The sequence below is a fragment of the Bacillus rossius genome, chromosome 5 (assembly GCF_032445375.1).
Source record: "Bacillus rossius redtenbacheri isolate Brsri chromosome 5, Brsri_v3, whole genome shotgun sequence".
Lineage (NCBI taxonomy): Eukaryota > Metazoa > Arthropoda > Insecta > Phasmatodea > Bacillidae > Bacillus > Bacillus rossius.
The window spans coordinates 9,763,598-9,777,399 of NC_086333.1; the positions used below are offsets into that span (position 1 = coordinate 9,763,598).

The window sequence follows — 13,802 nt, forward strand, 5'->3', positions numbered from 1 at the left end:
GTCACAATATTAAAACAAAAACGTAATGCAGTAATTTATTTCATTAAAGAAAATAGGATACTTGAAGAAATTAAAATATTTGCGAGTTCTATAAAATTAGTGGAACCAATCTTCAAGATGGCGTGTTCATAAATGGATATGGTACAGTCTATGTTGTGCTTTATCAGATCTGTTAGAACATCTGATTGGAATCTCAACCTGGCTTCTCTTCATGACTTTCTGAAATATTTCTTTGCTCTAAATAGACTAAATTAGCAAGGATGATTTCACTCTATCTTGCTGAGATGGATGTATTACAAACAACAGATCTAGATATCTGGAAAAACTTCATTGCAGGAAAATGGGTTGTCAATCTTAATTTTGTACCCTTCTGTTCCCTAGGTGCAGATGACTCCTTAGAATACCAAAACCGAAAATTGCAAATGCAAGGAGTACTGGTAGGTATTACACAAACTGATAATGCCAGAAATAATTTCTTTCTTGTAAATTCTGAACTGAAAAGAATTTCAAATGAGATAGAAATGTTACTTGGGATTAAAACTGTTGGACAGACAAAATACCACAGACTTCTAGATACTGCCCAAATACGCTAGGATCGAAATGTCTTGAAACTCAAAGTTGCATTTAAAAATTCTACCAACTCTTTTCAGTGTAAAAACCAACAACTGACCCACACCCTTACTCACAGAGTGTTCCCGGAGGACGTGCAAGATGTTGTAAGTGACATAGAAAAAGTGGATCAAAAGTAAGAGGAATATTTTATGGCAGAGTGTTTAAATAGAAAACAAAACACAATTTTGGTCTCCAATGAAGAAATATCCCACAAAAACTTGTAAAGCAACAGCAAAAAAGGTTAAAGTTGTTTTTAAAGACAAAATTGTTCTATGAAAACAGATCTCTCACGTCTAGGCTATTGATAGCATCTCGAAACAGAAATGACACTGACATAAAGTTCAATCTAAGCAACTACGAATTTTCACCCCTCCAAAAATCATTGTTTGCTAGTGATGGGAAAATGCATCATTGTTCCAACAAATCAAAACTTGTAGCGATTTTGGAGTCATGGCCATCAAATGAGAACAGACTGACAGCAGTTCACCACTATCACATCCAACAAGGATTGGACAAAATCACGGCTATAATTGATGGAATGGCTCTTCTGCACAATTACAATAATCCTTACACAGTAAAAACATGTCATGAACTAGGAATGCACATAAACAAGTGGATTGGTGACAAATTCAATGCATACAATTCAGTACATGTTGTGTTTGACATGTCTACAGACTATTCATTAAAAAATGAAATGAGGCATATTCAGCAACTGGGCAGTGATACAATACGTTACAAAATAACATCTGAAATGATAGTTTTCCAACCTTCAATGAAGAATTTTCTTGCTCCTAATTAAAACAAAGACGAGCTTACAGAGTTCCTATCTAGCCACATCTTACAATGGGGAGTGAGCAATAATGAGAAATATATAGATAGAGGGATCAAGCAGATAGAACAGATGTGTCAAGCCTTCGGAACACATGGGAAGAAGCAGATACAAAAATCATACTAAATGGAGTATACATATCACAACACAGATACAGAATAACGCACATTTATTCGCCAGATACAGATGTTCTGGTTTTAGCCTTAAGGCAATTTTTTTAAAATTACATTACAATTTGGAATTTTCATTGGGCAGGGAAAGGTTTGTTGGTATAACTCATATTCACAAGTCACTGGGATTAATCAAATCTGATGCACTCCCAGGACTTCATGACTTATCTGGTTAAGATGTCACTGGGTCATTTGCCAATAAAGGGAATCTTCAGTGGCGGACAACATTCAATTATCTTAATGATGACCTACTAGAGGCCTGAGCAAAGCTTGGTACAACACCCACTCTTCCAGAAGATGTCAGAAACGCTTTAGAGTCATTTTTTTGTCAATTATAATTTCCAAAAATGACAATGACTAATATTGGAGATGTGGCTTTTCACAAAAAATAATGTCAATATGAAAATCTTTCTCCAACAAAAGCTTATCTAATTCCTGCACTGTTAAGAGCTCATCTTTAGGCATTTAAATGGAATCAAGATATTAAACCAAACCCAGTCATAGCATCACCACTCACCTTCGGATGGACGTATGTTGGAGGAACATTTGAACCAATCGCATGAACCTTGCCTTGTGTCCCATACCTTATGGCAGAGCTTTGTAGTTGCACATGCTCCCTATGTCGCTGTTGTCCACCATGCACCTGTCTCATGTATGGACTAAAGTGCACAGAAATGTGTACAAGTGAAGGTGATCCAGAACAATGTGAAAACTATAAGGATACAGAAGACATAGAGGAATGCAATGAATCAGCTATAGAAAGTGAAGATGCGATTTACGATGGAGATTGTATTTGATAAACTGTTCTTTAGTAAAAAACAGTAGATATCTGTTTCGTATTTGTAATATATTTTAAGTCTAATTATGTCTTAGATTATGTAATTCAATTTTAAACTTAACATTTATATATTTACAAATAAAAACACTCTTTTCCCGTTTTGGAAAACAAAATCATAAATTCTTCATTTAAAAGCCAACTTTCTATGTTAAAGGTCAGTCATACACAAAATAACCTAAGAACATATTTTGTGTAAAATTTTACACTGAATACTTTATGTAAGGGGTCACTTTGTCAGAAATATTGTATTTTAAGAGAGAAACATGACAAATCAATGCCATGTACGGCAGAGCGACGGCCATTTTTATTTTTAGAGTATAAGGTTAATCTGCCACTAGTGGCGACTGTCCACCATCCATATACTGATTTTCCATATCACAACAAAGAGATTGATATCACTCCCATGCTTGAATCATCAAAAATCCCATGGATGTACACTTGCAAGCGACTAACAAGTGTTTCTTCCACCACACGGACACAAGGTAAAATGCTGAGGTTCGTGTGAACTAGACCAGCACTGCTGATGAAAAACGCACCCTCCTGCGAGGTGAAGAAGATAAGTGTTTCATCCATCATACAGTTGCGTGGTAAATTGCTGAGGTTTGTGTATACTGGACAAGCACTGCTCAACTGGAACGAACCTTCATGCAAGGTAAGGAAGACAAGTGTTTGATCCAGCACACAGTGGCACGGTAAAATGCTGAGGTTTGTGTGAACTGCACAAGCACTGTTGATGAGAAACGCACCCTCCTGTCGAGCGAGTGAGGCAAGCGCGTGGCAGATGGCCACCGGAGTGGCGACGGCATCCTCGGGCAACCACACCGCACCCTCCAGGTCCTCCGTCATCAGCAGCGGGTGCAACTGCTGCAGCTCAGCTGGGCTCACCACCTCAACAGACAACACACACATCAACATATTTCTGTTACACTTAATTAATACTAGGAAAATATGGTAAAATTATAGTCTGATGTTGAATCGTTTAAAACATTTGTCTAATTCTTAATGATGGGCGGTTCACTGGTGATACTCTTCTGCATGTTCCAACATGGAATGACAGGCTTGATGTCACACAAACGCTCTGGCTCTGCAGTCACCCGCCCATAAAACCAAAACCAACAAGACCTGGTAAACAATGGTTAAGTGGCTATGGTTAAAATAAAGTACGCAGAAAGCTTCCCAAACAAATGGCTACCAGATGCAAGGACATTTCTTGCTATTAAATGCTCTCTGATAGAGACTGGTACTATGGAACACCTCAATCACAGTGCACCACCTTCGGGGAACATACAGACTAAAAACCTTCCGCCTAGTCACTGTACGAGATCTCTGGATTGCCACTGAGTAGCGTCAAAGTCCCCTGAGTCACAAACCCCTTAATGGCTTAACAAGACAAAGAACCAATTACGTGGTCCGAAGATATGTGCATGAAACTGCATTACAATTAGGAAAATAAAAGTTGTTAATAAATACGAAAAATTCAGGTTTTTTATTCGAACACAGTCCTTTAATGAACAAATAGATACAATGGCACAGTGTGAAAGAAACAATATAATCCTGACAGAATAATCTTAAAGTGATAACAATTCAATCCATTACAAAGAAACAATAGTAACCCATAAAGTTTTATGCATCATTACATTGGAGTGCCTAACGATGGTACACAAAGGACCTTTCAACACCCTTATTCGAGTCATGTACAATTATTACACATCGCGATGTCGCACATCATAGAATGATAAGAGTATTCCCAAATGTCACTAACGATTATCAGTATCTCAAATATGGGTTACAATGTTAAGATAAAAATATACGAAACATCCCACAGTACACGGGCCGCAGTAAGACCTGGAAACATGTCAACTTCGTCACATAAAGGTGCGACTGAACCAACACAAGAAAACCCAGGACCCAAATATTAAAGCAGATAAGGCACAATGCAAATGTTCAAAAGAACCTGATGCAGCCTACAGTAACCGCCCACCAAAACACGAACAATAAAAGTGCTAACAAACATGATAATCTACAACCCATGAGAACTAACAACTTACTTGTAATGCCAAAAGACCTGGCCACAGTCGTTTCACGACAAAAGAGTTCAAATAAAATAAACGCAAAATAGTATGTACACAGCTCAACAAGCAAAGCATATAAAAGTTAGCAAAATAAATTTTTCAGAGTGGGGCTGGGGCCGAAACTAGAGGTGAGTTGTTACAGCAATTTTCGGTATCTGTTCCAACTAATTACTGATACAGTAATGTACTGGTTACAAGTATCTGATACTTCTGTATCAGCTAAGTAGTAGCGGTCCCAGGAAGCAACAAGGTATCAGCATTCTCGTTACAGGTTACACATCCTCCGTGCCGTCATCACCAATGTAAAAAGGTATCAGTTTTCTCTTTCCATGTTCTTCGTAAAAATGTATCAGTTTTCTCATTCTACATTCTTCGTAGTCGTAAAAAGGTATCAGTTTTCTCATTCTACATTCTTCGTAGTCGAAAAAAGGTATCGGTGTTCTCTTTCCACGCCTTTCGTAATTGGAGTCTTCGATCTTTGCAAGGAGCACGCACTACGCACTGAGCGTACTTTGATCAGAAGCCTAAGATGTACATCAAGCTCTGTCCCTGCCCGAACACGCCCGAATATTCACCTTCGGCCAACCTCGGGATTTGTTTTATTTTTGCGCAGGAAAAATGAATTCAAATATTAAAAGTGGTCGGTTAGGTTAGCTACATCAAAACACTTTAGAACACTATGGACGGATAGTTAGGTTAGTATAGCTACATTAAAATAAACAGAGAAATATAAATATATATAAATAAACCCAAGGTTGGCCGAAGGTGAATATTCGGGCGTGTTCGGGCAGGGACAGAACTTGATGTACATCTAGGCTTCTCCCTTCCCTACACTCTTTCCCTTCTTTATCCCTTATTCGTCGTGCCACTATCTCCCCTTTCACAAGCTCCGCCCAAGTGACCGTAATCTGCGATCGGGTTCTGAGCACATTGGCCGTGGTGTTGTTCCAGGTGAATTCTAAACTGATACTAAAGTACTTGATACTTGAATAGTGTACTTGTTTGCAGTACTTGATACAGGCGTGTATCAGTTACAAAGTAGCAGGTTGATACTCTGCAACCCACCTCTAGCCAAAACTAATTTAGATACAGTTACACGTGTCCCTAAGTAAAGTTACGTGACTCATGCCATCCTCATAAAGACTAAACAGGCCAGCACCCACAAACAGCAGACGATCACTCTAAGCTGCCCAGACAAAGGAATTAAAAAACTCCAAGACACAAAGCAGACACCAAAAGACACACACCCACAGTACATGTACAGAGAGGAGGAAACAAGGGAGGGAAGGGGAATACACACAATTGAGGGAGAAAAGAAAACAAATGAGCTGGCATGCGCCGATGACAAAGGGCTATATCTTCAACTGACAGGAACAAGCACTGCGTAGGCTCAACCATCTGCCCTAAAATTCAGGATCGAGGTACAGTATCTCTCTCGCACAAGGAATCAATCTCCAAACACATAGGCTCTGCATACCACAAACAACTCTTCTACTAAGTGCGTCCGTCACAAAAGTTGCAAATTGTTGCCGAGCAATGAAACACAAAGTAAAGAAATCTGAAGGAACCGGACAAGAGTCCAGCACGAAGTGAAGAAAGACAGAGCATAAAAACCAGTTCAAACCTCCATGAAGATTCGAACTTTCAGTCACTTTCACAGATGGAGAATAAACACAGAGTGGCAAAGAGCACCGCATAAGTCTTGCCAACCACACCAACACAGTACTGAGTAGAGCAAGTTAAAAAGGGAAGATCAGCCTTGCGAAGTGATCGACACATTCGGCAGGTATGATGAAGCGAGAGTGGGGGGAGCCGACGAAAAGCACTGAAGCTCCACAGAAACAGCCTGACGCCATCAACCTGGAGTCCAACCCAAGCCGCCGATGCCCATGAAGTTCCCTCGTGCATAAGCAGCGTCATGCGGCCACAATATAGGAAAATGTAAACGGGCAAGAGTGGATAGACGCCTCGACACACACAATAAAAAAAACCTCTCACACAAGGCCCATTACAACTAGGTAACAGGTAAACGGAATTAAAACATTCCAGAATAAGTTTACACAACACAAAACTTACGAGATCTAACCTAACCCTTTCAACTTCAGCAAAACCCTATTGAACACAAAACAAGTCCTCATATTAAACTTCGTCAATCAATTTCACAATAAATATTTTAACACATAATAAATATTGAACTTAACCACTAGAGGTCACAAATGACTATCATGTACACATGATCCTTAGGTGTGATAACAGTATGTTTTCACTACACAAGTCAGCTCTACATTATTACAACCAACGACCACTTGCCACTCCCAATGTTTATTCTCCTACAAAAGCCTTAAGCTGGGACACTTGTGCCTTCTGATAATAAAATCTATATACATAAGCAGTAGTATATAATAGTTCCTCCGAGCGCAGGGTTCAGGGTGTGGATTGCGATTGTCGACCGCCATATTGGATTGTGACGTCATGGCGGCCATCTTGTATGGTTGTGACCTTGACCTTTGACCTTGACCTTGACCTTTGACCTTGACCTTGACCACGACAGTCATTTTGGAACCGCCATCTTGGATCCACCATTTTGGATGACGTAATTGTGTTTTCTCGAAAATTCCGGCATTGTGCTTTCCGCCATTTTGAAATATGACGTCACCGTTGCAATTTTCGTTACGGTCGCCATCTTTAACTTTTTTATTAATTATCCGATTTTAACGAAAAAATTTTTAAAAATGATAAAAAAATCACTTAATAAAATTTTAATGAAAAATATTTTAAAAACAAACATTTACGACATAGAGTTCGGAGTCCTCGGTTCGAACCCGACGTGTGCAAAAAAATCAAAATGGCGACCGATCCTTCCCCCGCGGTGGGTGCTGGCAGACTGACTCCCACCACTTTTTTTCAAAGCATATATATCGTCACCTAGTATGACGTCATGTCCGCCATCTTGTCTTCGATGCTGGAGACCACCATCATTGTATCGTCGGCGAGAGTGCGCTGACGCCATGTTAGTTTAGTTCTTATCCGCTAGAGTGCAGTAATCATTTATTACTGTGACACCCGCCATCTTGTCATTTGGCCGCCATCTTGAAAATCCATAGTTATTTAGCTAGGAATTCGGGAAAAATTCCAAAATTCATTAAATAAATCACTCATTAATTTACATATTGATTCGATCTGCTCCTGTCCTCGGTTCGATACCCGATCGATGCAATAATGTTTAATTTTATCTTAAAAATAATAATTTCAATAAACCATGTTCAAAATTCATTAAATAAATTGTCAATAAATATAATGATTGATTAGATCGAATAAGGTCCATGGTTCGATCCCTGGACGATACAAAACAACTTTAATTTTAAAAAAATACCACAAAAGTGACAGGTTTGAGAGAATAAAAAACACAGCAAGTACTTTTATAAATTGTTATAACATACATACTACACTACTTCAAGTACAAAAATACATTCACAGTCAAATTACTAAAGTCTTGTGGATATCTCGGTTTCCGCATCGGCCACCCACGAATTAAAGCGAGGTGGAAAGCCCCACCACTTGACGTAGGACCGTCCATTTCTTCGTTTTATAATATTCTCCACCAAGTACGTATCGGGATACAACGTAGGCTGAATCTCTTCGGCATAGAAGCCGCCATGGATAGGTTTGTGGTCCAAATCTTCGAGGTAGTAGGTCCTAGGCTCTGATTCACGAACATGTGTCACACGGAAAAGTTCAGGACTCCAGTTCGAAGTGAAACCTTTCTCGAAGATACCTTTCTGCTTGGAGATTCGCACAATGTCACCGACGTTAGTTTTACGCTTTCGTGGATCTTTCTTCTTCGTGTTGGAAAACACTGCTTGAAGCAGGCGATTGTCCGTTACGTCCTTTGGCTTCATTTTCGTGGTAGAATGCACCGTGGAATTATACTCGCTTGTTAGTTTCGGCAAGATGTCAAGCCACTTGTAATTTCTGTTAGCCATGAACTGCCACCACATCTTGGAATGCAAAGTTCTGTTAAACCTTTCGACAATGGAGGCTATGACGTTACTAAATGTAAAGTAGTGTTTGATGCCATACTTCTTCATCAAAGCCTTGAAGGTTGCATTGTAGAATTCTTTCCCGAGGTCCGTTTGAAGGTGCGACAGTACACGTCCATCACGCAAAATATTGTTCATGGCCTTGGCTACATCAGTTGCAGTCTTTGATTTTACAGGTCTCGCCCAAGCGAACTTGCTATAAACATCGATGACTGTCAACATGTACTTGAAACCTTTATTCAATCGGGAATACGGTATCATCTCAACAAGGTCCACCTGGAATAAATCATCAACTCCACGAACTATGACTTTGCGACGAAGGTATTTTCGTCTAGCAGGAGCATGAAGTTCGCGAGCGATTCCGGTTCGACTCATTGTATGTAGCTGGCTTCCCTCAGTTCTTCAAGTATGGAGACTATTTCGTTGATGTGTGAATAGTTTCCTACACTAAGCGAAGCATGTAGAATTCTAAGACGATCAACTAATTCATTGGGGTCGTCCCAATATACATAGTCAAATATCTGACCACTTTCTAGCTTTTTTAAACCTTCGCCATGTATTGTTAGTTCACTGAAGAGATTAGCGAGAATGTCGATTTTTTCATGATCTTCGTCTTTATATACACCACTATCTGGATCGTTATCGCGAAAATGTGCATTGGTTAGCTCTAGCAGTTTTTTGTACTCTTGTAAGTCTTTATGAGAATATCCTTTAGGCTCCCTGCGAAAGAGCAATTCGTACAGACCCGGAGTCCCGCGCGTTTTGAACTCTTCTAGGCGCACAATATTTCCTGGTAGAAAGTCTATTTCTTTAGCACCGAGGAACCACTTATTATGTTTTCTGCACACTCCGTAGGTCGTGTCATTATTCCGGCTCGTAAACGATATCAGGTATGATCGGACCATTGCATTAACTTGGTGTCCCTTTTTCGGTATTTTCTTCTTGTGCATGGACTCTGTACTTGTTAAGTCCTCTTCTTCTCGATCTGGTTCATACTTTCTCTTCTTTACAGTTGGCATTCCCTCTTCAACTTGTCTTCACAATGATGGCTGGTTCTTCCTTGCTTTTAAGTTCGTCGAGGCGACTAGTGATTGGTTTAAATATCTCATTTCCCATCTCACGTGCAAGTCTGGTTCGTCTAGCAAGTAAATATTTTTCACGAACAGACTGTATAGCTCGATGAAGGTCCGACATTGTACTGGCTGAAAACTTATTGCAAGACCTGATTTTATACGTTCGCAGAAACTTCTTTCTTGTGTTTGGCCAAATCTGAATTTTTGACAAGTGAGATAGTGATGCTTTCAGACTAAGTCCACAGATCGTCACGTCTTTGTGCATTCGATACTTCGATCATGTCGCGAATTCGAGAATCCGAAGCTTCCACGCGCTGGTCGATGGCAACGAGATACTCTAGTAATTCCTTTTTCACACTGTCTACTTTTTGAGCCAGTAGCGAAATGTATTTGCGGATATCGCCGTCATGAGACTTGAGAGCAGTACGTAAGTCTCGACTGCTACGACAGAATTTCGAAATGCTATGACTCATGTTTGGCGATAAACTGATCAAAACCTCGTCTGTACCTGCCCTTATATAGAGGCCAGTCTTTGACTATAACTAGGAATCCGTGTTCTTCTTTCCAACACAAGGAGCACATGTCTTTGAATTCCTGGAACGTCATGTCGGTGTTTATGTGATCGTCATAAGTGTGACGTAAATTAAGTTCGTCCATGCGAAACAAAACTATGACATTTGCGTTGTCTCGTAGATGTTTTGGAAGACGACTGTACGTCTGACACAGGTAAACGCAGTCTACCTTTGCGTGTCTGCCCATAGAAAAGTACTCTTGTATTATGCCTTGTTTCTCGCACATTACATCATCGAAAACAAACACGGAATTGGCTTTTGTATCGTTTGGAGGTACCACATCAGCATTATTATTAAATGGAAAATACTTTAGACCATCCACCGAGCGCAGAACAGTAGCTAGGCGCTGTTACTTTGGCTGTTGCAACGACTTGGAATACAAGTAAATGTTTTCGAACCGAATACCATTTGGTTCCTCCAGTAAACTCAGTAAAACACACGTTTTGCCTCAGTTTGACGGTCCTGCTATGATGCAACGTACAGCAGAAGGCAACAGTAAGCCATGTCGTGATTCACGCGCACTAAATACATCGTCTTGCGTAATGCGCACGGGCAAACACACGTCTTGCTTGACGACCTGCATTGTACTGACGAAATTTTATAAAATCAAACACATTTATTCTTTCTGGTCAGTTGTGCGTAATGACTCGAAGAGGTAAGAACAAAAAACACATCGGTGCAGGACTCGTGAACTCGCTGATAAACAATCTGCCATTCGAGCTACACATTCCCGGCTACAGATTCTGCGGCCCCGGCACTTAACTAGCGAAAAGGTTAGCTCGCGGTGACGTGGGCATTAATTATCTCGACGAAAAGTGCAAGCAGCACAATATCGCATATTCATTAAGCAAGGATCTGGAATCCAGACACTGGGCCGACGAGATATTGGCACAGGAAGCCGAAGATATAAGTAAATCGTCGAACGCGGGACTAGGAGAGAAAATCGCAGCGTGGGGCGTTTCCAAAATCATTAAGGCAAAGACGAAATTAGGACTGGGTGCTCGTCGAGCCAGCTCCATCAAGTCAAAGACTAACTCACGCAAGACCAAACGCAAGACTGGTGCAGGCGTGCAAAAAGCCAAGCAAAAATTACAGACTCTCGACAAGAAGATTATAGGAGGTTTTCTTCCTTTGCTTTTGCCTAAATTGGGTGCTCTCGGCGGCCTCATCGGTGCAACGAGCGGTATAGTTCGGGCAGTCAACACTTCGAAGAATGAACGCAAGCAGTTAAAAGAAGCACGGCGACACAATGCCAGCATGGAAGCCATTGCCATGGGTAAAAAAAATGGCGCAGGACTCTACTTGCAACCTCACAAATCAGGTCGAGGCATGAGAAAGAAACGAATGAAAAAATCCTAAGTTCTTTGCCGAAACGTCCGCTCATCAATATAGATTTGTTCAGGTATGCTCTAAAACTGAAAATACCAGATTTCCGCGGCGTGTTTATGCGAGACACTTTGCCAAGCAAGCCAAAAACGCACGAACGTGCCATCATTAATTTAGACACATCGGCGGGTTGCTGCACGCACTGGGTGGCCTATGTAAAGACTGGAAACATGGCCGAGTACTACGATAGTTTTGGAAATTTACGGCCTCCGCCAGAACTGCGACAGTACCTGGGCCGGTCCACTACGTTGTTTTACAATTACGAAACGGAACAGAGGCCTAATCAAACAAACTGCGGACACTTGGGTCTTCGCTTTTTAACAAACAAAAATTAGCTGACAATTAAAAATTGCTACTTAAAGGTTGTGCAGTGATGATAATTTATTAGTCATGTCTATAACACTTACCTTGACAGGTCACGCATCTGAGCTGCGGGCGGTTCATTTCCCGCCTCTCGATTTAGACGGAGAATGGTGTATCGGACTCGTAGATTTTCAAACGTATAATGCCATACCGAATATCGACGAAGAAAATTGCAAGATCAGCTTCCTGAAAAGCGATGGGACCGCTCATGAAATACGGTTACCTGTTGGCTCTTACGAAATTGACGACATTGCAAATTACATCAGGGATATGTTACCACAGGATGTAGACTTTCAACTGCGTGGAAATCCAAACACTCAAAAAAGCATTCTAACATGCAGTGAAAATGTCGACTTTACAAAACCTGGCACCATAGGTACGATGCTCGGATTCGAATCAAAGGTGTATGATACAGGAAGAACATACGAATCTACGCGCGCAGTAAACATTTTGCCTGTGAATGTAATACGCATAAACTGTAATTTGGCAAGTGGAACGTATCTCAACGGAAGACTAAGCAACATGCTGCACGAGTTTTCGCCGATGGTCCCGCCAGGATATAAACTGGTCGAAGTACCGCAAAGTATCATTTACATTCCAGTCGTCGTGAAGTGCGCACACGAAGTCGTCGTCCGAATCGTTGACCAGCGAGGACGATTGGTGAATTTTCAAGACAAAGAAATTACATTACGTCTGCACTTGAAGCGATGGGCATAAAGTTCGTAACACCGAACAGTTATAAAAGAAATCGTATTGGTGTTAATAAGAACAGTTCTCTACCAGACATCGGTGCATTAACACCTGACAGCATAAGTATCTTCTCAGTATTGGACAAGTGCCGAATAAATATGGACGACGAAATCCTCAACGTGGAAGATCCGGTCATTTTTTAAGACAGCATTACGAAAATGGAATTGCACGAGTACCAACCTTTCCTGCTCGGACCGTACGCACTACCATCGGAAGTGCGCATTGCTGTACAGCACCAAGATATTTGTACTTTAACTTCGCAGTCATTTCTACGTATAAGAGGCACGCTTACAAAAGCGGATGGTACGCACCCGACAACAATGTCAATATCCTGCAATGGTATTCTTCACATAATCGAGCGCATTACATATGTACTCAATGGCGTCGAGGTAGACCAGACGAGAGATGTAGGCATAACATCTGCTATGAAAAATTACCTTACGCTCACGCCAAATGAACTGTCTGCTGCAAAGATGGCCGGTTGGGCTCATGAGGATGAATATAAGCTTCCGGTTTATGGCGAAGAAAAGTTCGAAGTTTGTGTTCCTCTGTCCATGCTTCTCGGATTCGCTGAGGACTACAAGCATATAATCATTAATTCGAAACAAGAGCTCGTACTGCTTCTAGCCATCACGCACATTAATACAATTGTCGCCTCTGCAGAAAACCCTCAAGATGTCTCGCTAACACTACAGTATATCGAATGGATGCTGCCCCACATCCAAGTGAGCACCGTTGAACGAGTAAAGATGTTGAAGAACATAGAAAATGGTAAGAACTTCGATGTGCCATTCCGATCCTGGAGCCTGGAAACTTATCCTGGCTTGCCTCATAGTCAGCGTATCAATTGGATAGTAAAGTCCAACTTCGCTACGGAAAAACCAAGATACATCATCGTCGGGCTTCAGACCGGAAGACAGCTCAATGCAGGAGTGAGTCGCTCCGTATTCGATAACTGTCAAATACGTAATGTAAAAATATTTTTAAACAGCGAAAGTTATCATTACGTAGACATGAACATGGACTTAGAGGAAGATTCCTTCTCGCATATCAAATGTATGCCAAGTTTCAGCAAGCTTACTATGGGCGGAGACAGT

The 13,802-nt window shown here is 40.9% G+C and overlaps 1 protein-coding gene across 2 annotated transcripts in view; it reads right to left on the reverse strand.

The window, feature by feature from the left end:
* The window catches only part of LOC134531578 (pyruvate dehydrogenase phosphatase regulatory subunit, mitochondrial-like), a 520,406-nt gene that overhangs the window by 418,897 nt on the left and 87,707 nt on the right, over positions 1-13,802 (reverse strand). For both annotated transcript variants that reach the window (XM_063367291.1, XM_063367292.1), the window contains one exon: positions 3,196-3,337. In XM_063367291.1, the coding sequence (XP_063223361.1) occupies positions 3,196-3,337 (142 nt within the window). The remainder of the gene's footprint in view (positions 1-3,195; positions 3,338-13,802) is intronic.